The sequence below is a fragment of the Rhinoderma darwinii genome, chromosome 13 (genome assembly GCF_050947455.1).
Source record: "Rhinoderma darwinii isolate aRhiDar2 chromosome 13, aRhiDar2.hap1, whole genome shotgun sequence".
NCBI classification, from domain to species: Eukaryota; Metazoa; Chordata; class Amphibia; order Anura; family Rhinodermatidae; genus Rhinoderma; species Rhinoderma darwinii.
In genome coordinates this window covers 50,394,837-50,421,650 of record NC_134699.1, presented here as the reverse complement: position 1 = coordinate 50,421,650, position 26,814 = coordinate 50,394,837, and the positions used below count along the sequence as shown (strand labels likewise).

The 26,814-nt window shown below is 45.2% G+C and overlaps 1 protein-coding gene across 3 annotated transcripts; it reads left to right on the top strand.

Annotated features, from left to right (window-relative positions):
- Positions 1 to 26,814, top strand: TSEN54 (tRNA splicing endonuclease subunit 54). Of its 3 annotated transcripts, none has more exons than XM_075845387.1 (11): positions 1 to 123; positions 5,654 to 5,818; positions 8,475 to 8,538; positions 11,687 to 11,770; positions 11,996 to 12,094; positions 12,189 to 12,241; positions 13,639 to 13,725; positions 16,005 to 16,630; positions 17,454 to 17,514; positions 23,220 to 23,336; positions 26,642 to 26,814. In XM_075845387.1, the coding sequence occupies exons 4-11, from the start codon at positions 11,705 to 11,707 to the stop codon at positions 26,790 to 26,792; spliced, it is 1,260 nt and encodes a 419-aa protein (XP_075701502.1). In that variant the 5' UTR covers positions 1 to 123; positions 5,654 to 5,818; positions 8,475 to 8,538; positions 11,687 to 11,704; the 3' UTR covers positions 26,793 to 26,814. The 3 variants fall into 3 exon arrangements, with proteins under 3 accessions (XP_075701502.1, XP_075701501.1, XP_075701500.1); XM_075845386.1 differs by lacking the exon at positions 1 to 123 and adding an exon at positions 142 to 310 and having other exon boundaries at positions 12,041 to 12,094; XM_075845385.1 differs by lacking the exon at positions 1 to 123 and adding an exon at positions 143 to 310.

Sequence of the window (26,814 nt, the reverse complement as noted above, 5' to 3'; positions counted from 1 at the left end):
ACTTTCCGTCCGCCCCTTTCACGTGACCCTCTCACGCCCTGCCACTCTCAGCACAACACCGTCTTCACTGAGCGAGCGGCCGATTTTGGGTCCGTCGATCAGAGCTCTCGTCATTGGTCAGAGGTTAGACTGGAAACCAATCAGATTGAACAAGATGCGCGCAGATTCGCTGCCGGCCTGTCCATCATATAAAGCACACCCTGTGTGTCGTTCTTCCTGCCCTGGTACATGTGTAGGCCAGGTGGTTGACTATTGCAGTGGGCGTAGAGACGGCCGGGTGAGCGGGTGTACCACACGTCGTAATGCTGAGGTATGGGGTGCGGTTAGATTTCTCTACTCTTGTCCTCGGCTGTTACACACCGTACAGTGAACACCATATTCCTGAACCGCTCCTCTATGCCCAAGCTTCATGCCAACAACTTTTGTCGCCCACTTGTCACTGCCATAAAGGAATTCTTGGCTTTTTGATGACAAAGCTGCATGATCGGGTCAGCCTGGTGGCACACTCTTATATTGGGGAGTTGCATTAGACGGAATTACATAACATTTGTGTGGTGACCAGGACATTGAAGTTTCTGCTGCTCTGCTGAATAGAGGTGCTATGTATAGCAGTCCGCATTCTGTTCTAGCAGTCCGCATTCTGTTCTAGCAGTCCGCATTCTGTTCTAGCAGTCCGCATTCTGTTCTAGCAGTCCGCATTCTGTTCTAGCAGTCCGCATTCTGTTCTAGCAGTCCGCATTCTGTTCTAGCAGTCCGCATTCTGTTCTAGCAGTCCGCATTCTGTTCTAGCAGTCCGCATTCTGTTCTAGCAGTCCGCATTCTGTTCTAGCAGTCCGCATTCTGTTCTAGCAGTCCGCATTCTGTTCTAGCAGTCCGCATTCTGTTCTAGCAGTCCGCATTCTGTTCTAGCAGTCCGTATTCTGTTCTAGCAGTCCGTATTCTGTTCCAGCAGTCTGTATTCTGTTAATGGTGGCCTCCTATGGGCAGTTGTAATGTGCTGACAGGCATAGCAACTTCCATTTTTCCTTTTCACTGGTATGATTTTTCCCAATTCAAAAATGGAGATCGAGTAGCGTGCTGGTTTCCGTATTCCGTATGATCGCCTTGGTGTGCGGCTCTATAAGGCTAACTGCCGTACTAGAAAAGTAGATGGGATTTTAGCAAATGTTGTTTACGTTTTCTGGATGTAAATTGAAATGCAGATTTCACTCCATTTAACCCCTTAGTGACCAGCCTATTTTAGGCCCTAATGACCAAGCTATATTTTTCGTTTTTCTAGAGTCTCATTTAAAGAGCTATAACTTTTTTTTATTTTGCTGTCGACATAAGGGCTTATTCAGACGAACGCAATATACGTCCGTGCAACGCGCGTGATTTTCATGCACGTCGCACGGACTTATATTAGTCTATGGGGCCGTGCAGACATGTGCGTGTTTTTTACGACGCGTGAGTCAGCGGCGTAAAAGTCACGACATGTCCGTTCTTTTGGCGTTTTTCGCGCATCACGCACCCATTGAAGTCAATGGGTGCGTGAAAACCACGCATGTCACACGGAAGCACTTCCGTGCGAACTGCGTGATTCGCGCAACAGCTGTGAAAAGGATGAATGAAAACAGAAAAGCACCACGTGCTTTTCTGTTTACAAACATCCAAATGGAGTGTCATAATGATGGCGGCTGCGCGAAAAGCACGCAGCCGCGCATCATATGCTGCTGCCACACGGAGCTGTCAAGTGGCTTTTGCGCAGGCAAAACGCCGCGTTTTTTGCGTGCGCAAAAACGCCACGCTCGTGTGAATCCAGCCTCACTGTATGAGGACTTTGTTTTTTGCAGGATTCGGGTATGTGCACACACACTAATTACATCCGTAATTGACGGACGTATTTCGGCCGCAAGTCCCGGACCGAACACAGTGCAGGGAGCCGGGCTCCTAGCATCATAGTTATGTACGATGCTAGGAGTCCCTGCCTCGCTGCAGGACAACTGTCCCGTACTGTAATCATGTTTTCAGTACGTGACAGTGGTCCTGCAGCGAGGCAGGGACTCCTAGCATCGTACATAAGTATGATGCTAGGACCCCGGCTCCCTGCACTGTGTTCGGTCCGGGACTTGCGGCCGAAATACGTCCGTCAATTACAGACGTAATTGGTGTGTGTGCACATACCCTTAGGCCTCATGCACACGAACGTATTTTTTTTCCTCCCGTAAATACGGGTACTTAGTCACACGTATTGGACCCGTATTCCACCAGTGTTTACGAACCCAGGCCCGTATTTACGGACCCCGTTTTCTCTGCAAAATTGCATTGCACTAATCGGCAGCCCCTTCTCTCTATCAGTGGTGGATTGAGAGAAGGGGCAGCCATTTCGGGCAGAGTTTCCGCAGCGGAATGCAGCGATTGTCTTGGTGACGCGTCCCTCTTTTGACATCCAGTCCGACCTCCCTGGATGACGCGGCAGTCCATGTGACCGCTGCAGCCTGTGATTGGCCTGTGATTAACTGCAGCGGTCACATGGGATGAAACGTCATCCCGGGAGGCCGGACTGGAGGAAGAAGCAGGTAAGGCCTCATGCACACGACCGTATTTTTTCCCACCCGTAAATACTGGCGTAAATACGGGTCCGGTGTCGCACGTATTCCACCCGTTTTGCACCAGTATTTACGAACCTGTGCCCGTAAATATGGGTCCGGTGTCACACGTATTCCACCCGTATTTACGGGCACGTTTTTGGCGGCAAAATAGCACTGCACTAATCGGCAGCCCCTTCTCTCTATCAGTGCAGGATAGAGAGAAGAGACAGCCCTTTCTGTAATAAAAGTTAAAGAAATTCATACTTACCCGGCCGTTGTCTTGGTGACGCGTCCCTCTCTTCACATCCAGCCCGACATCCCTGGATGACGCGGCAGTCCATGTGACCGCTGCAGCCTGTGATTGACCTGTGATTGGCTGCAGCGGTCACATGGCCTGAAACGTCATCCAGGACGTCGGGCCGGATGTCGAGAGGGACGCGTCACCAACGCAACGGGCGGGAGACCGGACTGGAGGAAGCAGGAAGTTCTCGGTAAGTATGAACGTCTTTTATTTTTATTTTTTACAGGTTTATACTGATCGGTAGTCACTGTCCAGGGTGCTGAAAGAGTTACTGCCGATCAGTTAACTCTTTGAGCTCCCTGGACAGTGACTATTTACTGACGTCGCTTAGCAATGCTGCCGTAATGACGGGTGCACACATGTAGCCACCCGTCATTACGAGAGCTCCATAGACTTCTATGGACTGTCCGTGCCGTTATTACGGCCTGAAATAGGACATGTTCTATCTTTTTCAACGGCACGGGCACCTTCCCGTGAGAAAACGGGAAGGCACCCGTCGCCAATAGAAGTCTATGAGCCCGTTATTACGGGTCGTAATTATGACCCGTAATAACGGGAGTTTTTACGGTCGTGTGCATGAGGCCTTAGTTAACTTTTAATACTATTCACTCCAGCAGTAGTCACTGTCCCGGGTGCTGAAAGAGTTAGGCCCTGTTCACACAGAGTTTTTTCCGTGGAAAACTCATCGAAAACGGCCGTAAATGCCTCCCATTGATTTCAATGGGAGGCGGACGCTTTTTTACCACGAGCGGTAAAAACGCTTGCGGTATAAAGAAGCGTCATGCCCTATCTTCGTGTGTTTACGCCTCTGATCTCCCATTGACATCAATGGGAGGCAGAGAAAGTGTATTTCACTGCGTTTTTGCCTGTAGCACTCAATGGGCGCGAGCGAAAAACGCCGCAAAAATCGCGGCAAACAGCGGGCAGGCACCTCAAAATCTGTCTCAAAATTCCAAACGGAAATTTGAGGCAGAATTTTCCTCCTGTGTGAACTCAGCCTTAGGGCGGATTTACACAAACGTGCTATACGTCCGTGCAACCCGCGTGCTTTTCACGCGGGTCGCACGGACCTATGCAAGTCTATGGGGCAGTGCAGACTGTCCGTGAGTTTTGCGCAGCGTGAGTCCGCTGCGTAAAACTCGCGACATGTTCTATATTTCGGCGTTTTTCGCGCATCACGCACCCATTGAAGTCAATGGGTGCGTGAAAATCACGCGCACCACACGGAAGCACTTCCGTGGGATGCGCGTTATTTGCGCAACATCAGTAAAAGAATGAATGTAAACAGAAAAGCACACAGCCACGCATCATACGCAGCTGACACACAAAGCTGTCAAGTGCCTTTTGCGCACGCAAAACGCTGCGGTTTTTGCATGCGCGAAACGCAAACGCTCGTGTAAATCCGCCCTTACTGCCGATCAGTTAACTCTTTCAGCACCCTGGACAGTGACTATCCCCTGACGTCGCCTAGCAACGCTCTCGTAATTATGGGTGCACACACGTAGCCACCTGTTATTACGGGAGCCCCATAGACTTCTATGGGCTGCCCGTGCCGTAATTCCGGCCTGAAATAGGACATGTTTCATATTTTTCAACGGCCAATAGAAGTCTATGGGCCCGTAATTATGGCCGTTTTTACATTTGTGTGCATGGGGCCTTAGTTGTACTTTTTAATGGCACCCTTTTGGGGTACGTATCATTTTTTGATTAACTTTTATAAACTTTTTTTTTTGGTGGGGAATAGAAAAAAAAAACTGAAATTCCGCCATAGTTCTATGCGTTTGAAATTCACGCCGTTCACTGTGCAGCATAAATATCACATTACCTTTATTCTATGGGTCGGTACGATTGCGACGATACCACGTATGCTTAAGTATTTTTATGTTTTACGACTTTTGCACAATAAAAACGCTTTTGAAATATAATTATTTGTTTTTGCATCGTCGCTTTCCAAGAGCCCTAATCTTTTTATTTGTCCGTCAATGTAGTGATGTGTGGGCTTGTGTTTTGCGGGACGAGACTTAGTTCTGATTGGTACTTGATTAACTTTTATTATGACTTATTTGGGGGGCAATGCAAAAAAATAGCAATTTTGCCATTGTTTTTTTGCATTTTTTTTTACGGTGTTCATCTTGCGGTTTAAACTACATATTGACTTTATTATTTGGGTCATTAGGGTTGCGGAGATACCATATATGTGTACTTTAATTTTTTTACACTTTTACTAAATAAAACCACGTTTTATCGAAAAAAAATGGTTTAATCTTTTTTACTGTAATTTTTTATTTCACATTACATACTTTTATTTATTTTTTTAACGGGCAAAACTGCCGCAATCTAAGAACTTCGATCGCGGTTGTTGTTGTCATCAGACAGCTGAGCCCCGGCTCCAGCCTGCATGGGACACCCGTGCAGGACTTAGACTGGGCCGCCATGAAAAGGCGATGGCCTAGCCTAAGGCTCCTTAGTGACCACTGTGAAAAGGTGTATTTGTGGTCACTAAGGGGTTAATGAGAGGGGTGAAAACCGCAACAAAATACTCGTATCTAACATGCCAATGTTGCGGCGGAAACTCTGCAAATTTGCGGCTAATTTCACAGGCGTATTTCCGGTTGAGTTTTCTGGCCAATGTGCAGGAATTTACAAGGAATAGGAGCATTGCCCTATGTAATGTGTGGGAAATCACAAACCATTGTATGTTGCTTGGTATTATCTATACAGTAAAGTTATATACTGATTGTATACGCACCTCAATGTTAACTAGTCAGTTTATGTCTTTCAGTCCAGTAGAGTTGTTTTCTGTGCGGAGTCGGGAGCAGAGCCTTCCTCAGCGTTCTCATGGTCAGAAGGACTTTCTGTCAGATGGGTCACAGATACAGAAGGAAAAGCTGCGGATCTGTCGTACGGAGCAGTGGGAGCTGCTGGCAGAAGAGCGAGTGGAGCGACTGTAAGTAATGGTGTGCTAATGTAGGATTAAATAAACCCCTGCAATGGCTACTTAGGCCCCATTCACATCCCGTTATTGCCCTATGTTTATTGTGTATGCCGGGTAAGGTTCTGCCGTATAATAGAGAGAGAGATAGATGAGCTCTAGAGGGAGAGATAGATGAGCTCTAGAGAGAGAGATAGATGAGCTCTAGAGAGAGAGATAGATGAGCTCTAGAGAGAGAGATAGATGAGCTCGAGAGAGATGAGCTCGAGAGAGAGAGAGAGAGAGTGATGAGCTCGAGAGTGATGAGCTCGAGAGTGATGAGCTCTAGAGAGTGATGAGCTCTAGAGAGAGAGAGAGAGAGAGAGAGATAGATGGCCTCTAGAGAGAGAGATAGATGGCTAGTGCGCGCGAGAGAGAGATAGCGAGATATATATATATATATATATCTCTCTCTATATCTCAAATCCAAAAGTCCAGCAGCACTGGCAATCTCTGTCCCGTCTATATAGAACAAAATAATCAAGCAGCACACTGTAGAATTTTCTACGGAGTGCTGCCTGGTTCTTTTGTTCTATATATTATTTTCTATTTTATTTTTGAAGGTTGGAATAGCGTAGTAGTACGTTATTCTAGCCTGAGGGATCCCACATAAAAAGCATATGCCATGTGGTATACAATTTTATTTTTTTGTTAACATGGGTTCCTATGGGTGATGGTTGCCACTGTATTTTGTTTAGGGAGAGAGAAGTGCTTAATATGGGGGGGGGGGTTTGCGGTTATGTTGATCTATTTTAGTTGTGCATTGAGGCAGTCTATCCCATCCACGGAAGTGTCAGCCTTGAGTCGTTCACGGGTCTCTCGAAGGAAGTCGGTAATTCAATAGGAATAAGAAGTTATAAAAAGTATTAGTTAGGCCTCATTTACACGAGCGTAATATACGCGCGTGCTTTTCACGCGTGTCGTACGCACCTATATTACTCTATGGGGTAGTTTAGACGATGCGTGAATTTTGCGCAGCGTGAGTGCGTTGCGTAAAACTCACGACATGTTCTATAATCGTGCGTTTTTTGCGCATCCACGCACCCATTGAAGTCAATGGGTGCGTGAAAACCACGCATGCCGCACGGAAGCACTTCCGTGCGAACTGCGTGATTCGCGCAAGAGCTGTCAAAAGGATGAATGTAAACAGAAAAGCACCACGTGCTTTTCTGTTTACAAACATCCAAACGGAGTGTCAAATTAGAGATGAGCGCACCGAACTTCACCGGGTTCGGCCGAACTCGTTTTGACCGAACCCGGCAAAAAATGTTTGGGTACGCGACGTCAGGAGACAGTCACTGCCCACGGTGCTGAAAGACTTAAACTGTTTCAGCTCCATGGACAGTGACTTTCGATCACAATATACATATACGTGTAAAAAAAAAAAGAAGTTCGGACTTACCGATAAGTCCCGGCTCCTTCCTCTAGTCCGACCTCCCGGGATGACAAATCAGTCCAAGTGACAGCTGCAGCCAATCACAGGCTGCAGCGGTCTCATGGCCTGCCGCGTCATCCTGGGAGGTGGGGCCGGATGACAAGAGAGGGACGCGTCACCAAGGCAACGGCCGGGAGACCGGACTGGAGGAAGCAGGCAGTTCATGGTAAGTTTGAACGTCTTTTTTTTATTCACAGGTTGGTGTATATTGTGATCGGCATTCACTGTCGAGGGTGCTGAAAGAGTTACTGCCGATCAGTTAGCTCTTTCAGCACCTTGGACAGTGACGGGCGTCGACTAGCCTCATCTCTATGATGGCGGCTGCGCGAAAATCACGCAGCCGCGCATCATACACGGATGACACACGGAGCTGTCAAATGCCTTTTGCGCACGCAAAACGCAGCGTTTTTTGCGCGCGCAAAACGCACACGCTCGTGTAAATCAGGCCTTACTCTGAGGATCTCTGTGGCGCTGTTCATCAGGAAAAAATTCAAAAGCTCTTTTGTCTTCATGTATAAGCGTTTTATTACATAAAAAGTAACCGCGGTGCACAAGATTATGTGATGAAGAGCCCGGTTCGGATCTTGTGCACTGCGGTTACTTTTTATGTACAATTACCACAGGAGCTTTCACAGCGCCGGAGTCCCCGGGCAGAGCACTAGTTTTCACAGGGCCAGTCCCCGGACTACATAGCCCACTGTATGCCATACGGTGGGATACGTTTTGGCCTCTTGTCCGTTATACGCAGGGGTGTCTTCCTGACGTATACTTCCGACAGAAGGCCAAAACGTGATGTGAATGGGGCCTAACTTGTGCATATATAGAACTCCTTAAAAAGGAGTGTGTTAAATATAGGAGAGGTACAAACCGTGCCCAGCTTGCTTTCCTCCACAGGAATTTCTAATCCTGGCACCTGCCCGCACAATTCCTCCTTGGCCCTGCAGCAGTTAAACACTACTCCCCTTACCTCCCAAAAAATAAAAGGAAAATTGGGCACACCAGGAGAACTGCCTGTGCCCAGTGGATTCGTGTTAGTCATTCTGCATCGGAATTCCGGTTTGGCTGGGCTGTGGGTGCTTCTTGGTGCCACTAGGTTAACCCCATCTGGGCATGTTGTCGATGCTCTTGTTTAATGGTTACTGATGTTTATGAATGTTGATTCTAAGGAAGTTAATAACCTCCTCTGGACCTTTGCAGGGGGAGCTTAGGGAGTGGAGTTTGGAAACCAGAAGAAGAATTAGTGGAGCTGACATTGCCTGCGGTATGTACTTTTCGGTGACTAATGGATGCTAAAGTTCTTATATCACCTGGTGTTTCAGGAAAAACTGGATGGGGGGGGGTGGGCGACAAGGGAAATATCAGGATTGACTCAAAGCAAAATGAACCATAAGCAAAGTCCAAGTAAATAGACCATAGTAGCTCTCCGAGCATCTTTTGGAAGGCACACCGAATCCCCCCCCCCCCCCCCCCCAAGACCACTCAACCTTCCCTTACCAGAAATAACTACCGGAATGTCACTCAATAAGACTTGTTCCTGACACCATGTGGTTAGAGAGAGAGTCTCATATCCTTTCTGATATGTACAGGTAAGGCCCGATGCACACTACCGTAAAAAAAATCTTCGTAATACGGTCCACAATTACAGACCCATTCAGTTCTATTGGCCGCGGACACCTTTTCGTATCGCCACTGATAGGTGTCTGTGCCGTAGAACTGTGTCGGGAGTTATGGAGCATGTACTATTTTTTGTTTTTTTTTTACGGGCTGTGCTCTCATACATTGTATGGCAGAATGGGCCGACAATACGGGCTGCACGATTGCGGGCATCACCGTGTGCATGAGGCCTAACACATCTATAAAACTTTTCCCACAATGCAAAGAACTACTGGGAGGGGGGAGGGGTTTGCTTGTATGTAATATCACGCAGGATGGGATTTAGGCAGGATATCTGCGGGAAATGGTCATGTGGAGTCCTTATGGGGGAAAATAAGGGGAAGGAGAAAGAATAATAAAATACTGATCGGGGTTTGTTCTAAAGGTCCATCTTGGGCCGTGTAAACGAGCGACTATGGTTGAGTCAGCTCGTTGATCGGTGCTTGTTTGCTCTTTCACAAGGAGCTAAGTATGGGGATGAGCGCTCGTTACTCTGATCGCTGGTTCCCATACATTATCATATCGGCAGCGCATCTCCCTGTTTAGGCATTTAAAACTATACATTCATCGGCTGATCGTTGCCCTGGGCAATTATCGAGATCGCTCGTTTGCCTGATAATTGGTCAGTGTAAAAGGGCCTTAAGAGTGGGTCATCTCCCCAGGGAGGGATCAGGAACTTCATACATTATCACATGATGGGTACGACCGTTCTGCCGCACGCAGAGCTTGGCTGGGTAGAGAAGTTGGAAGCAAATGTTCTGCTCGTGTAGGTATCCGCAGTTGTCCACAATGGCTTTCCGCTCTTGAGTAACTATAGCTGAAAAGTGCCGGAATATGAGAATTTTGCGGTTCTCAATCAGGCCTGATGTTGGTTGCGATAAGCATTCAGCAGCTTCTCCTTGACGGCCCAATGCAGGTATTTTGCTATAACCGGTCTAGGATGGTTCTCCCTGGGATCAATTGATGGAGCAATGCGGTGGCCTCTCTCTATAGTAAGCGGGTCTGGAGGCAGGTCCAAACGCAAGGCCTGCAGGATTTTTGCAGAGAGGAAGGCAATGAGGGCATTCCCCGTTGTGGTCTCTGGAATACCCACAAACCTCAGGTTTTTTCTCCGGTCTCTGTTCGCCAAGTCCTCCGGCTTTTCCTTTATAGCCGTTTCCAGTTCCCCAATTGGCTGGGCATTATATGTAATACGGCCAAAGCAGAATTGATTGAGGTGTGTAGCACATCAAGGCGTTTATCAAATGAGGGCAAAACAAGTCTAGACACCTCCTGTGCCCCTGTGGTTGAAGGTAGATGGTTAGGTGATCGTAAAGACTGAGGGCTACATGGTGGTGAGAGGTTAGGAGGACTTGGGTCATCCTGGGTAAGAAACTCTGGAGAAAACTGAGATGTTCTTGAGCTTGTCCCTCTGGCAGGTGAGGTAGGCTTGACCGGATTATCCCTCATAGCGCCCTTTGGTTGTAGTTTAGGCGCTGGGAGAACGGAGGAGGTCTGGGAAGTAGATGCACTAGGTGATCGTCTGTGGGGTTGGGTCCTAATAATAAATTTGTCCATCCCCCCCCAATCTGGAGAAGTTGGTAAGAATTCCATTTGTAGAGAACCGTCCGGATAAAAAATAAGCTGGGGAGAATTACACTCCCAACATTGACATACGGGCCCACGAGGCTTGTAGCGATGTATGTCTGCTCCCAATGGAGACCAGAGTTGGCATGTTGAGTAAGATTATAATAAAGCTGGAGTCAAGTCCAGAAACGCAAATTAGACAGTGTCCGTATTTCTGAGAGTAGATGGTGTAAAATCCGGAAGTTTCCCTAGAGGGCAGCAAAGGGTCACTTTAAAACGTAAATAGATCAGTGAGTGTGACGATCTACCAAAAATGATGACCGTGTGTCAGTAGAAATGTTAGTCCACTAGGACATAGCAGAACGTGTCTGTAGAATCAGCCCACGATTATCCACGCACATGGGTCAGAAGAAATAAGTCCATTAGAGAGGTTGCAACAGTAGAAATCAGTCCTTAGGAAGGGAAAGTCGTTTTGTGGGGAGGGCCCAAAGAATGGTGCAATAGGTGTCTCTATAGGCAGGCCTATACTGTAGAAGAACATAATGGTCACTTATCTCTTAGCCCCTATGTAGGGCCTGTGTGGCCACCACAGGTCCCAGCGCCTCCTGCTGTATCTGGATTTCCAGTCGGAAGGTGGTCCGCCTTCTGTGTCCCTTGTGGGCAGAGTTCCGATCCACCGCTACGGCTGAGGGCTATCTGCCACTGCGGCCTATCTTGGCGCCACACTTCAAATATGGCTGGCCGGCTTGCAGCCTACTTCCGAGACTGCGGCGGACAGTTTGGCTTACTGCACCTGGCCAGGGACAGTGGCAGAGGTGAGGTAGTTCGATGAAGGGGATTGGAATGCCTGAGACCAAGGCACCAGCAATGGCGGTTCAGGGCACCACCTCACTCGTGCAGTCTAAGATGGCAGGTCTCGGCTGAAAGCCCTACCGCTGACCAGATGCACCCGTCCTCTGGCTGGCTCCAGTCATAAGCAATAATTCAGCTCTCCGGGTTCCCTAGTACCACCGCTACTAGATTTGCCAAGATAGGTGATGTTTGTGAGCTGGATTGCACCAGATCATTTATTTATTTTTTATTCCCCGCTTTTTAGCTGCCCACAAATTGCACCTTTCTTGGATACAATAAATCCTCTGTCGGACTTGTTTACCATTAATTGTAACTGTAACTCTTACTCCCATGTGCAGGGCAAGTTTTGGCAGACTATGGGATTCACAGAGGGAGGAAAGCAGTGTCTCCTACCCGAGGAAGCGGTCTACTTACTCGAGTGTGTAAGTCCATATTACATAGAATCTATAAATGTGTGGTGGAGAGAGAACATTTATTGAACCTTTACTGCATATTAAAATTTCAACTTGTCACCATTATTAATAACTTACTCATAGAAATCCTTCCTGTCTACGCTAACGTCACCACATTATAGATGTTCAAAGCTTCTATAGATCGCTCCCCTGTGCCTTGTTCACCATATAAGTACCAATTGCTTCCCTGTTTAGGGAACTATTCAGCTGTTTTACAGGGATCTTGCACTGTCTGTTCAGGAGGCTTATGAGGAGCTGCTCTCTCGTGGTCCGGTCAGTCTGCTACACTATCAGGTAATAAACACACGGCACATGTCTATTTACCTTTCTCACTTAGCAGGGTTTTTCTTCTCTGATGGTTAATCTCTCTCTCGTGCTTTTTATGCAGGTTTATTGCCATCTGAAAAGATTGGGCTACATCGTTACCCGCTTTGACTCAAGGTACGACCACTTGGCCTTTTTTTTTTTTTTTTTTTTTTTTTTAAGCTTTTCTGATAAATGTTTTGCTTCTTTCAGATTGATGACAAATTTCTGCATGCTGTGTGAAACTTTACTTTTACAAATGTTTGGGTTGCTATAGATCTGGGATATAATATTTCCCATGGAGATCCAATCAGAATGCTTCATCAGCTGTTCTTGCCCATGGAAGCAGCATACGTTTTCCCTACAACGGCCGCTTAGAGGATCTGTCACTAGTTTATTCATTCCCGATCTCCTAACTAATCTAATAGGCGCTGTGATGCTGATAACTACAGTGATTTATTTTTATTTTTTTTAACTATTTGCAAAGTTATGCACATTTTTCTAAATATGCTAATGTAGCTATACTCGCCAAATAGGAGGTGACTTTCTTTTCACTCTGGGCGGTGTAATGTTTTCTGTATGACGCTGTCCAATCAGCATACAGCTTCTCCCGCTTCCCTGTTTAGCAAAACAGTGTGATCATTTAGTATACAGCTTCCATTCCTGACTGTTTCGAGCTGGTGATATCTCCAGTTGTGTCACAGCTAGAACTGCGTGTTTGAATCTCATCTTTCGAGTGACACCAGAAAAGCTGTTCTAGGTGCTCCACAGCCGTAGATATGGCCATTTGAAGTGATCCCCTTCCCTCCAGCCTCAGTCTCTCACACTGTGTGAAGCAGCTTCATGCTGATAGGGCGGCGTCAGAGGCTGTGAGGTAGCTCCACCTCCGGAGAATCACTGGTGTTGACACCCACTTATCTAGTATATCATCCTTTGCATTGTTAGAAAAAAGCTCATAACTTTTAAAATAATAAATGTTTTGAGATACAATATTCACTGGAATTATCAGCAAGACTGCGCCAATTAGATTAGCTAGGAGATAAGTAATTACTAAACTAGTGACTGATCCTCTTTAAAGCAAAATATAGTATTACATACAACATGTTCAAATGAATGGCTGAGCATGTCATGCATGAACAGGTCCACCAGAGCAAGAGCTTCTCTTTATCTGATCTGGTCAATAGATGAGACCTCCATCTGTTGTCCTGGTGAGGAGACCTTTAAACTCATTGGTTCCTTACAATCAAGCTAAGAATCTGTTTTGTTGTACATGCTGATTTTTTTTTTTTTTTACTGAAACTTGGCATTTGCTTGCATAGGAGTATAGTATATTTTAATGTCGCATATACTCATCACTAAAATTATTTTGCTAAGGGGTCCGTATTCTTCATTAAACCACAAAAAAAGGTTGAGAACCCCTTCTCTAAAGAGGCGGAGGAGAGGATCGCTGGTTGTGGTACATGAAATTTCTTGAACTTAATGATATTCTGGTTCTAGAATCTAATGTTCTTCTACATCATTCTGCTTTTCTTCAGATCAGTACAGAAACCTTATGAGAGACAGATAAACTTAGAGAGCCGTGTTGTACCGAACAGAAAACGGAAGAGGAGTTCAAGACCATGGTAAAGATTTACATCTTCTACTGTGTAGTCATTCATTATAATTATTTAGTTGGATTGTGAATATTATGTTTTGGATAAGACAGCATAGTAATAATTTGGCCTGTTAGTATTGCGTGAAACATAAATTCCCAATGTCAGCAGTGTAGGCGTTAAACAACCCCTTTCCGACGTGCCATATATACGGCGGCCATTGGGTGTAGTACTATGGAGTGAGCACACGGGCTGAGCCAGCTCCAAACAACGAGCATGTCGGCTGTATCTTACAGCAGACACTTCAGTGTAATGTCCCGCTTGTTTAACAGACTCTATCGTGGGGTGCCTGATAAAGGCCCCCAGGTCTGACCTCTTTGAACTCGTATGAAGCCCTGCTTCCGGCAGGGCTTCGTAGGAGACTGTCAGTATGACTATTTTACTGCAAAGCATTAGTATTGTATAGCATGAAATCGATCCACCCCTAAGGCCTCATGCCCACTTCAGTTTTTTCCTTCAGGATGATAGCCGTTTTTCTGATGGCTAGCACCCTGACCCATTCATTTCAATGGGGCCATGCACACATCAGTTTTTTTGACGGTCCTGTTGCTCCGTTCCGATCCAAAGTAGAGCATGTCCTACTTTGGTCCGAGATTCCGTGACCGTGAGGCCCATGCATGTCAATGGGGCCGTCAAAAAAACTGAAGGCACATGGAAGGCATCCGTGTGCCGTCCGTGTGTGACGGAGCCTGTGATTGGCTTCGGAGGCCGCGGCAGCCTGTGATTGGCTTCGGAGGCAGTCACGTGGGATGAAGCGTCATCCCTGGAGGCTGGCCTTCTGACGTCATCCTGACATGCGTCACCGCCACTACAGCCTGTGATTGGCTGCAGCGGTGACATGGGATGAAACGTCATCCCTGGAGGCCGGACAGGAGAAAAGTAAGTATGAACTTATTTTTTTTAATTTCATTAAAATTTAATTTTCCGAGCATTGTACTGTCCAGGGTGCTGAAAGAGTTACCGCCGATCGGTGCAGTCCATTAACTCTTTCAGCACCCTGGACAGTACCATGCTCTGCGCTCGGAAACACTGAGTGCACAAGGCCTCTAAAACGGGCACACGGATCCGTCAAAAACGGTCGTGAAAACGGCGTCGGAAGTGTGCACGAGGCCTAAGGGGAGCTACTAAAATAAAGTTAAATACAATAAAATTCATCTTGTATTTTTTTTTTTGTATTTATATAAATAAATCTATATTTTCTTTTAATATTACAAAAAAATATATTAAAAGTTCAAACCCTTTTCCCATTTTCCCCCAAGCGCAATGTAAAAAAAATTAACATAACTGGTATCGCCGCGTCCGTAAAAGTCCAAACTATTAAAATATATCATTATTTTACCCGCACGGTGAATGCCATAAAAAAATAAAACCGCCAGAATTCCTGTTATTTTTGTCACTTCATCTCCCACAAAAAAGAATAAAAAGTGATCAAAAAGTCAATAGAAATTACAGCTCGCCCTGCAAAAAATAAGCCCTCATACCGCTCAATCCATGGCAAAATAATTATGGCTCTCTGAATATGGCGACAAAATTCTAATTGTTTAAAAATAAAATTTAGGCTTTTTTCTTGTAAAAGTAGTAAAACATTTAAAAAAAACTCAATTTGGTATTGCCATAATCTTATTGACCCGCAGAATAAAGCTAACATGATATTTTTACCACACTGTAAAAACTAAACCCCCCCCCCCCCCCCTCCCAAAGTTTGAGGAATGGCTGTTTTTTCCTATTCCACCCAACAATGAATTTTTTTAGTTTCCCAATACAATATACGGTGGCATGAAAATCTACAACTTGTCCCGCAAAGAACAAGCCCTCATACAGCTGTATCGACGGAGAAAGAAAAATGTTATGGCTTTTGGAAGTTCTGGAGAAAACTAAAGTGAAAATCCCAAAAATGACTGTGGTGGGAAGGGGTTATAGGAGTTTTCCAAGCCTTATAATAAAACCTTAGGATAAGCCAACAAGGTATGATCAGTGGGGGTCCAACCACAGGGATTAACCCAACAAAGGGACTGAGCTGCAGTACCGGGCACAGCCACTATCATATGGATGGTCCTGTGCCTGGAGCTTTGTAGCCCCTTCATTGTTTATACCCTTCGTTCTGCTGATAAGTCGGGGTTGAAGGACCATCAATTTGTAAAGCCAGGAAAACCCGTGAAGTACAACTTCCGTTAAGAATTGTAAAGAGAATGGAATTGTGTTATCGCTGTCTCTGTTTTATTTTTACTCTTCGTTTTTATTTTTTTCAGTTTAGGAGCTCAAAATGATTCAGAGACATCAGGAAACAATAGCAAAGAAGAAAGTAAGCTCTCAAAATCCAAGATTAGCCATTGCCCAGAAACAGTAGCTGCTCTCACCCCAGAGTCCGTCACCTTTGTGCCAGTATTAGAAAGCGTGAAAGCTGATGACGTAGCTAAAAATAACAACCCTCAGTTGGCGAGCACAGAAGCTCGTAACAAAGAAGCCAATGACTTTAAGGCTCCTATGGAATCACAAAGAAAATATAGATGGGATTTTTCAAAAATTTGCTTTCCGAACTGTGCACGTGATCAGCCTTGCGTTCAGCTGCCAGTCCCCAAGCCGGCCTTTCTGCCTGATAATGTGGTTGGACGCCAAGTGGAAATATCACATTGGTTAGGGAAACTAAACTTGCGTCGGGAGAAGTTTTCCAGAAGAGAACAAGAGCAATTGGACTGGGAACGGAAGTACAAAATCAGTATCAATGCTGACCCTAAAATAAAGAAATGCAGCAACTGGATTGAGTATAAGAAGCTCCTGCGAGAGAGAGAATGTCAGAGTCACAGGGAGAGGCCAGCACATCTTTGGTCAAGTACAATCCGACCACTGCTGACACCTGGACAGGTGAAATCTACAGGTGAAATCTTACTGTATATTTATCTTCCTGTTCATACTGTGTAGTGCGATTATTGCCCATGATCTGCAGAGCTAAAAAGTATTCTGTTTGCTGTTTAGCTTTGGACCTGTTCACATCACGTTTTGGCCATACGTTTAGTGTGCCTCCGACGTGCTGGTACACACAATTTTATTTTATTTTATTGAGGATGGAATAATGTAGTATACTAGGCCATTCCATCCTGAGCGATCCCTCAAAAAAAAAAGGAACGCACGGGATACGTTTTTAAAAAAATGTATTTATTTCTTTTTTTACATGGGAGGTCACAGGTGTACGACAGATAAATAAATACCTCTGGGAGACTCCTGCGACCACGGCGCTACCTGGTTCGCAGTTTTTACCTGAGAATTTGCTGCGTTATGGTGCGTATTTTCCGCAGCAAAATACGCAACGTATGCATGTAGCCTAAAGCTCATATATGGGATGGCATGTGGGCTATGGACGTGTATTTCGGGTTGTTTAAGCTATGGACATTGACATCATGGGCGTTCCCCCGGGCTCAGCGCCTAAGGTAGTGCTGTGCCCGGGAGTTCTGTATGCCTATGCAGTGGGATACGCCTGAGATATACATTAGAGAAAAATGTGATGTGAACAGGCCCTTTTCTCGCACAAAGCTCGTGCAAAACGTAATCCAATTAGGGTTCAAATGACATTCAATTCATAGCATTTTTTCTTCTGATCTAACCATTTTTGTGGACACGTTTTTTTTTGCTCTGTTACTCATTAGTGTCTTTATTGAAAATTGCAAACATGTTTTGTATTCACTCCACATTTCTCCATCCAGCTTCTGTTTTAGAGCAAATAACGGTGATCACTCAATCTACTTTGCTGGAGGATTGTAAGAGGTAAGTGTAATTAAAAATAGAAGGCATGAGAAAACTGAATGGCAGGATAATGTACAGAATGCAATTTTACCGCTATAGTGTGCTGTATGAAGAAGAAAAAAATGGGGGACATAGAATGTGGGTATATGATGTTTCGACTAGGAGGCTTGACACTAAGGATTAAGAAGTGGTCCCTCCTACAGGATATTCCCTGCCTACAGACACAGAGCTATTCAGTGTTGGCTTCGTGTCCGTGAGAGGCAGACACTCCTGCTAATGAGTTGTTACCTTTTTTATGTTTTGTTTTTCTTATATTTAAAAAAAATAAATAAATCTGGGAATCGGGGTTGAAGCAGTTCCCCTCCATGGCGGGCGCACATTGTCATACAACAAATGTGCCGAAGTCCACCTTTCTATGAAGACAAGAGCGTCAACTGCTTTGTCACCTGCCAGCCTAAAGAGCACCGCTCACCTTCTCCCACCAGTGTCTCCTCTTACTAAAGGCTGTACCACTGAGGAGGTGCTCCTGTTGGTCACACATCAGGGAGAAGGAGGATGCCATGGAGAGTGAGTGTTCCCAGTGTTGGTTTGGTGGGTTTTGATCTGGAATGTGCCAATTCCCTTTTCGAGAATCGTTGGTAACCTAGCAACTATCACTGTCCATGATGGGCATTATGGTTCACTTTTCTTGCCAACCTCCCCTAGAGTCTATGTTCATGAGGCAGGCCCCAAAAGCAGGCCAGGTCCGCTCGACTGACTTTACTTTCACCGGCCTCTTCTGTCTCACCACCACCACCACTGGAGGTACGGTCTGGTGCCCGCTCTCCCCCCTAGAGGAGTCTTTTCAGAAGGGGAACCTTCTGATTCTGACTTGGATTCGGTAGACAAGGGGTCTCTTCCCCCCCCCCCCCCCCTCCCCACTTCTGTTGAGGTGCCTATTAGTGCTGTCCGTGACACCTTACAGTTCACTCATTCTACGCGCTCTCCTTCCCCTGTCTATGTATTTCCTTCCTTCAGCCTCCACGATCTGAGTTGGATTTTCCAGTTCATTCTGAACTTGAAGGTATAGTTTTCAAGGAATGGAAACACCCGGACAAGAAGTTTTCTCACTCTAGCTGGCTCGACCTCATGGATCTTCTTCAAGAGGGGCCTCCTACAAGTGGGATAAGTCTTCGGTGGTAGGCTCTCCATATGAATGTATAGATGGATCTAGAACTTAAGTAATAAGTGATGCATGGAACACCCTATACTGCCTAAGTGATTTACAATACATGTGATATACTATGATTCATGTATACATCTCATCTCTAATGCATCCAAGCAACCTATGTGAAGCTTCTCTTGACGCTGCTCGACTGGTAGCTCGGACTTCAGCTTCCACCATTGCTTCCCACCGGACGATCTAGCTAAAAGCTTGGTCTGTGGATACAGCTTCCAAGCGGTTTCTGACCGCGCTTCCTTTTTCAGGTTTCCGTCTCTTCGAGACCAGATTGGGCGAGATCATTTCAGAGGCTACTGATGGCAAGAGCACCCACCTCCCCCAGAACACTGTCAAACGGGACCACCTCTGTCAAGAAGGCAAGTACTTTTTTTTTTTCTTTTTTTTCGATCCTTTCGTGGTTTCTCCAACACGCTTTTCCAGACTGCTGTCTAACCAGTAGTTGAAGGACAAATTTTATTTTAAGGCTCGCCCCTCCTGGCGACTCCAACCTCAATTTGCCAAGGCTAGAGCCAGTAAGTCCACTTGCGCCTGCAGGTACTCCCCCACTCCATTCAGTTTGAGTGGGGGGCAGGCTTCTGCAATTCAAGGACGTCTGGCTCTCTCATAATTTGGATGCCTGGGTTCAGGAAGTGGTATCCACCGGATACAAAATCAAATTTATCAGTTTCTTTCCAAAGCGTTTTTCATTCAGTCCGCTGTTTTTCAGTCCCCTATCCAGGACAACAGCCTTTTTTTTTTTTTCGAGCAATTGACACTCTGCTCTTTTTAAAGGGGTCATCATTCCAGTTCCGCCGACACAAAGGTTTCAGGGGTTCTACTTTTAATCTTTTTGTCGTACCGAAAAAGGTCCGTTCGGCCCACATGCGACACATGTGTTTCAATGTACATATCGGGGTCTGCCATCACTGCATAGAATCCCTTCGATCTGTCATCGCTTCCATGGAACAGGGGAAGTTTCTTCCCTCCATAGACATTAAGGATGTGTATTTGTACGTTCCCGTTTGCCAAGTTCACCAGCGCTTCCTGCCTTTTGCAGTGCTGTCCCATAATTACCGATTTGTGGCTCTTTCAGCCTGGCTACGGCCCCTTTACAAAAATCCTTTTATTCGTGATGGTGCTCCTTCAGACCAGGTGGGTTTCGGTCACCCCATGTCTAGACATCATTTTGATAGTCTCCCTCCAGGGAGAACAACGAGACGGTGCTCCAGATCACACTGGGCACTTTGTGCCAGTTCGTTTGGACTGTCAACCGCTCCAAAACTTGCCTGTTTCCTTTCCAGCAGATAGTGTTCCAGGGTGACACTTTTGACACTCGATCTGTGAGAGTCTCCCTTTCAGAAAGACTATCGGTCCTTCAGGATTTGCTCGTTGCTGATGGCTGCTCCTACCTCACTACGCCTTTGCATCAAGGTTTCTCGGAACCATGGTGGCCTTGATCGAGACCATTCCGTTTGCGCAGTTCCACACGCTCCCTTTTCAGCAGATGATCCTCTCCCAAGGAGTTCAGGGAATGGTTCCTCCGGATCTGTTTTTTTTTCCTTCTCCTAGGTGAATATCCTACCTGGCCGTTCCCTGTGGTTGCTCCTTTCTTCCTTCCTTTTGCTAAACTGGCAGAGCCTCTCCACGGATTCTAGTCCCAAGGAGTGGGGAGGAAGGTTCTGAAAATTAACAGCTCAAGTTCTAGGGTCTCCACAGGGAACCTCTTCAACCTGCTGGAGTTGAGAGCCACCTTCCTTTGCCTGCTGTATGGACATCCGGTGTGAGTTTCAACAGACAATGTCACAGCCGTAGCTTAGCTCAATCACCAGGATGGAACTTGCACCTCTTCAGTGGAGGCTGAGGTTGCAAAGATTCTTGTCTAACCGCAGTACACGTTCCCAGGGTCGACAACTGGGTCGTGGACTTCCTCCGTCATGAAAAGGAGGATCCTAGGGAGTGGTCCCTCCACCAAAAGTTCTTCGAGCAGACATACCTCAGCAGTGGCCAGCTGGGTGTAGACCTGACAGCATCCAGGTTAAATAGTCATGTTTCCTGCTTCATCTCCCGAGCCCGGGATCCAGAAGCCTGCGCTGTGGACTCTCGTGGCTCTGTGGACCAACTTCAGGCTCCTCCACGTGCTTACTCTCCTGCCTAGGCTCAAGGCTGAAGAAATTCTGGTAGACCCACATTGGCCAAATCGTTGGTATGTGGACGTCGTGTCCCTGCTAGATGATGTCCCATAGCCATTGCTTCTCTTCCTGACCTCCCTTCCACCAGACTATAAGGTCACTATGTTTAACGGCGTGGCTGAAGCTGCTGTTCTTGGGGTTTGCGGGAAAGTGTTGTTCTCTCTATTCTCAACTTTAGGAAGCCTTCCTCAGCCCGCATTTTGCCATCGTGCCTGGCAGACTTGCTTTCGTTGGTGGGAAGATTGTAATCTTTCTCCTTTTTTTTGATAAAGAAAATTTTCTGTCCTCGAAGGTGGCCTGGATCAAGGTTTGGCACATCGTTCCCTGAAAGGACAGTTGTTGGCACCTTCCATCTTGTTTGGCCAATTGTTGGCATTTAAGTCTGACGTCAAGACTTTTCTACAGGTGGTTGCTCACATGGTTCCCCCTTATTGTCCTCTGATTCTTACTTGGGATTTCAATTTGGTTTTGGAGATCTTGCAGTTGGGTCCCTTTGAACTCTTGTGAGAAATCTACATTAGTCTTTTTTCCAGCAAAGGGTTTTTTCTTGTTGCAGTGACTTCCATCCAGAGGGTCTCTGAATTGGCAGATCTGTCTTGCCATTCTCCGTTTCTGGAGTTGAGAACTCTTCAACTGCAACTCTTCATCAGGGAAGGCGGTGCACCAAGGGGTATTTCGGCGTCTCACGTTAATAAGGACATCATTTTACTGTCCTTATGTTCATCTCCCAGTCATCTGAGTTCGCTCTACAACCTGGATGTTGTCTTCGTCTTGCAGACTTATCTTTCTGTCACTGTTTCCTTCCAGAAGTCTGATTCCTTCATCCTCCGTGTCCCAGGAAGAGGCTGGCGGCCTCTAAGTCCACTTTTGCTCACTGGATTTGGGTGACTTTCCATGAGGCTTACCGGGTTCATGGTAAGGTTTCCCCTTTTTCATATCAAGGCCCACTCTACCAGGGCAGTAGGTGCTTCCTGGGCGGTGTGCCATCTAGTTTCTGCCCTTCAGGTATGCAAGATGGCCACATGGCCTTCCTTGCACACTTTTTTTTGTCAAGTTCTATCAGGTGCACACCTTTCCCTCTGCAGACGTTAACCTTGGTCGAAAAAGTCTTGCAGGAGTTAGGTGACAATGTCCTGTGTTCTGTTCCCGCCACTGGGGACTGGTCTAGAATGCACCGCAGTCTGTGTCCGCCAATGAGGACAGAATTTTTTGATTACTCCCCGTAAAATCCTTTTTTCGTCCAGTTCATTGGGGGACACAGCTTCCACCCAACGTGTTTTCAAGTTTTTTTTATTGTTTTGTTTATGGTTGTCCGTTTGAGAGATTCTCCTGTATTGTTTCGACATACCTTTTTCTTACCTTGTTTTTACTTCTCTTACTGCTTGCGGATAAACTGAATAGCTCGGTATCTGTGGGCAGGGTGTATCCTGTAGGAAGGACTACTTTTTAAATTCTTCGTGTCAGGCCTTCTAGTGGCAATAGCATATTCCCCCAATGAAAAAAAAAAAACGGCAGATTTCTTCGTGCTTTTCGCTGCAGATTTCACCGATTGTAATGTAAAGGGTAATATCTGTGGCCACATCTGCATGTACCATATTTTGATTTGGAAGCCATTTATGCAGAGAAACTTTCATTGCTTTATGTAAGCCGTGGCTGTGGTATGATTTGCAACGGTGTGATCTCCAATTATTAGTAGCACTTGGTAACTCCTGCTTACATGTCCTGATATCCTTTTTATTTATTTATTTTTTCTTCACTTTCCCTTGTTGGATTGAGACTTTGATAGGCGTTGCATTTTCAGTGTAATGTAGATATAGACTTTTACATCTTAAAGGGGTTTTCCCACCAGATACATTTTATGACATATCCACAGGTTAGGTCATAAATGTCAGATGCAGGTCCCACCTCTGGGACCCACACCCATCTCTAGAAAGGGGTCCCTTAAACCCCATTCTAGCTTTTTGTTCTCACTCTGCCTCCGGCCACTTAATGATTATATGTTCGGGAGTCACGGAAACGGCGTAACTCGCTGAGCTACGCTGTTTCCGTAAATCCCATAGAACTGATTAATAGTTACAGAAACAGCGTAGCTCACATGCTATATTACTTCTGTAACTGCCATTCACTACTATGGGCATTACGGAATCAACGTAGCTCAGTGAGTTATGCTGTTTCCGTAACTCCCAAACATGTAATCGGGAGGCAGCGTGAGAACAAAAAGCTAGAATGGGGTTTAGGGGACCCGTTCCCCCTTCATGGGCAAACCCCTTTAATTATGCTTCATAGGAAAAAATTACTCCAGCAGAATAAGTTTTTGTGTTTTTTTCCATTTACAGGCTTCAGGACAAGCAGAATATACCACAGATACACTTTAATTTATATCAAGCTGATGGTAGTGCAGAGTTTAAGAAATCCAAACCAGGCAAACCATATGCTTATTTGTGTGTGTGTAGGTAAGTGGGTTAAACAGTTACTGGTTCTGCTCACACTTAAAAGCTATGTAAAACTTTGAACACTTTGTTTTCATGAAAATAACTAAAATAAATATATATATATATATATATATATATATATATATATATATATATATATATATATATATATATACACATTTATCAATCACATCTAAGTTATGAACTTAGTAAAAAAAAAACAATTCAAAAGTTGCATTAAACACAATAATACTGTTTAAAGGTTTATGTAGCTTTTTAGCTTCTTTTTTTTTTTTTTACAACGGACAATATGGGCCGATCATCGAGACAGCTCGTTGATCGGCGCTCGTCTGCTCCTTTCACAAGGAGCAATGATTGGTTTTGTATGGTGACGAGCGATTGCAGGAAGATGTGCTGCTGACGACGATAATATTTATTGCCGCATATATGATATGATCATGGTTCATGCTCGTTCATCGGCTGATCATTTCCCTGTTAACACAGGGCAATGATTGAGGAACGAGCATTCATATGAACACTAGTTTTCCCGATCAGGGCCTTTTAGTTGTCCATATTTATTTTTATTTCTTTATCTTGAAAGTTCAGGTGTCCTCCATTGTCTATATAAAGGCAGAATGCTCACAAATTTATCCATAGACCTGATGGATTCCAGATTTATTTATTTTTGTTCCCATGAATGGCAGCTATCACGTCAACCTCCAGTGGAACGTATGTGGACAGTGACGTCAGGAGCTTTTCCAGGGCTGGAGTCCCCGGTGCAGAGCTGCTAGCGCTCTGTCCCAGGACTCCGGCTCTGCTTCTGACGGTACAGTCCATATATGGACAGTGACATCAGGATCTTTCCCAGGGGCCGAGCATCTACTACCTATCTGCCCTGGGACTACGGCCCCAGGAAAGCCACTGATGTCACTGTCCATATATGAACTGTATAGACCAACTCCTGGCACTCACTTGATTTGTATTTTTCCAAGAAAATACACATCAAGTGAGTACCGGGAGTTTGTCTATACTGGAATTTCTGGGATAGCTTCCCGTCCACGTGCACCACGCTGAACTACAAGGAGTGCCAACCGCCTTTGGTACATATACATATATGAACAGTAACGTCAGGAGCAGTACAGGAGTTCTGTTACAGAGCAGCTACTAGCACTCTGCCCTGGGACCCCTGTACTTCTCCTGGCATTACTGTCCCAGGTCAGAGCATCTACTAGCAGAAAGTTTAGTATGAAAAACCGCCCAATGCCCGGACAACCTCTAACGATTTGGGTACCTAGAAGGGGGGTCACTTTGAGCTTCTCAGTGGCAAGAGACCCTTCTAAGAAGTAGAGATTATCCAAAGCCTGCAAATCCTTGGCAGCATATTCATTGACTTGCATTGAATTTGCTATTAAAGGTGTTTCCGAATTTTTATATTGATGGTGTATCCTTAGGATGGGTAATCCATATCCGATTGGTGGGGGTCCAATCAGCTGAGTGAAAATGCTGCAGCCTTTCCTTAGTTGACCAAGCACAATGCTGTCCGCTTCCGTAGCGGCTGTGCCTGGGATTGCAGTTCAAGTAAATAGGACTGCAATTTTATAGTCACGGCTGATACAGAAGTGCACAGCGATGTGCCTGGTAAACTATGAAGAGGCCGATGTGGCGAATGATGCCATCCCTTTATTCAGCTGATCGGTAGGAGTGCTGGAAATTGGATCCCCGCCGATCTGATATTGATGACCTATTCTAAGGATAGGTCATTGAGTCCCAGAGAACCCCCTTTTAAAGTATTTGTATAATTGGGGAAAACCCTGAAAATGAGCAGATCTAAGGTGGGTCCCAGTGACCCCACGCCCCATGATCAGATGTTGCTGGGGGAAGTTGCCAGAAACTCTCCATTTCTCCTGTAACATTGCACAGTGCCCAATTAATGAATAGGAACTGGGTTCTTACGAAGAAACGCTCTTTGCATTTGCTCTTGCTAATATAGGGGGTTTTAAGCAGGATCAACCTTTTATTTCATCCATATGTCCTATTTGCGTAGGAGGTATCTAAAGCAGACCTTTTTTAATATTGTTAAATACTTTGGTCAAACACATCCTAATTTAATGTTTAATAATATAAGTATCGATAGTATTATTAATAATATTGCAAAGACTGAGCCCAAGTCCAGAACACTTAAAGGGGTTGGCCACTTTAAGGAAAATATTATTAGTGCATTATGAACAGTATTTTTTGTAAAAACATACTATGTGACAATTTCCAGTTCAGTGCCGTTTTCCTGGGATCATAAGCCACACCCACTGGTTATAACCACAATATCTTCCTTATTTATGGCTGCAGCTCCCATTCGTATTATGGCCGAGGATGAAGGAGCATGTGACTAGACATGTCACTCGGCGTCCTCATTGTAACACACTGCGCCTGCGCTAGTTTTCAGGACGCTCCGTATATCCTCCATCCTCTGCCATATTATGGACAGAAACTGTGGTAATAATAAGGCAGTGCGGCTTATGACGCTGGGAAACTGGCACTGAACTGAAAATAAAGTGAAATACGGTCTTAAAGTGTAGTGCTGATTTTTTTTTTTTTTTTTTTTTTTTTTTTTTTTTTACTTATTTATTTTTTTTTGTTAAAGTTTACAACCCCTTAAGTCTAGGTTCACATCTCGTTTGTGGTATACGATGACGCATTATTTTCTTAAAGTTACAAAAATATATGAATTTGTAACATACGCTTACATTTTCTTGTAGTGTACATCGTATACGTTTGTGTCCGTTCTTCTAAAAATGTATCCTTTTTGCGTTCTTGAGCGAAATCAAACTTTCTAAAGTCCAAATGCAAAGGAAGGAGGGAGTGGCATTCTGGCGCCAGTACGGGGGCGGTGGGCGCACTGGTTTCTCATGATATGAGTTATTTCCCCATGTATATTGACGATAACGTATACATTTACACGTAGGTTTTAAGATTGTATGTTGGCGCTATATAAATAAAGATTATTATTGTATGCGTCGCCATTGACGTCAATACAAACAAACGTATACATGTGGTTTTGAAAGAGTACTGAAAAGTTTAGACTACACTTTTCAGGACACGGGGGGTGGGGGTATAGAACGTAAGCACACAAGACGTATTCACAAACTACACCATTAGGGCATCCGTCTTCACCATGGAATTCAATATACACGCTGGTACTCGTTTTGGCACATATCGAAATGTAAACGTCAGACGTACAGTAAAAACGAGATGTGAACTGAGCCGAACGCTGTGTAGTGATTTATAGATCATTTTTAACCTTGCTTATCAATTTATCTTTCTACTTGTAGCTTCGATGAGCAGATCCCTTCCTTACGAACAGTGAAGAGCCTGGCATACCAGAGCGGAGACATAGCGGTTGTGTTTGCTCTGGTGGATTGGGGAGAAATAGCCTTTTACACCTTCAAAGACTTTCAATTACCGGTGGATGTTTACCCATAATAAATGATAATCCTTGAACATC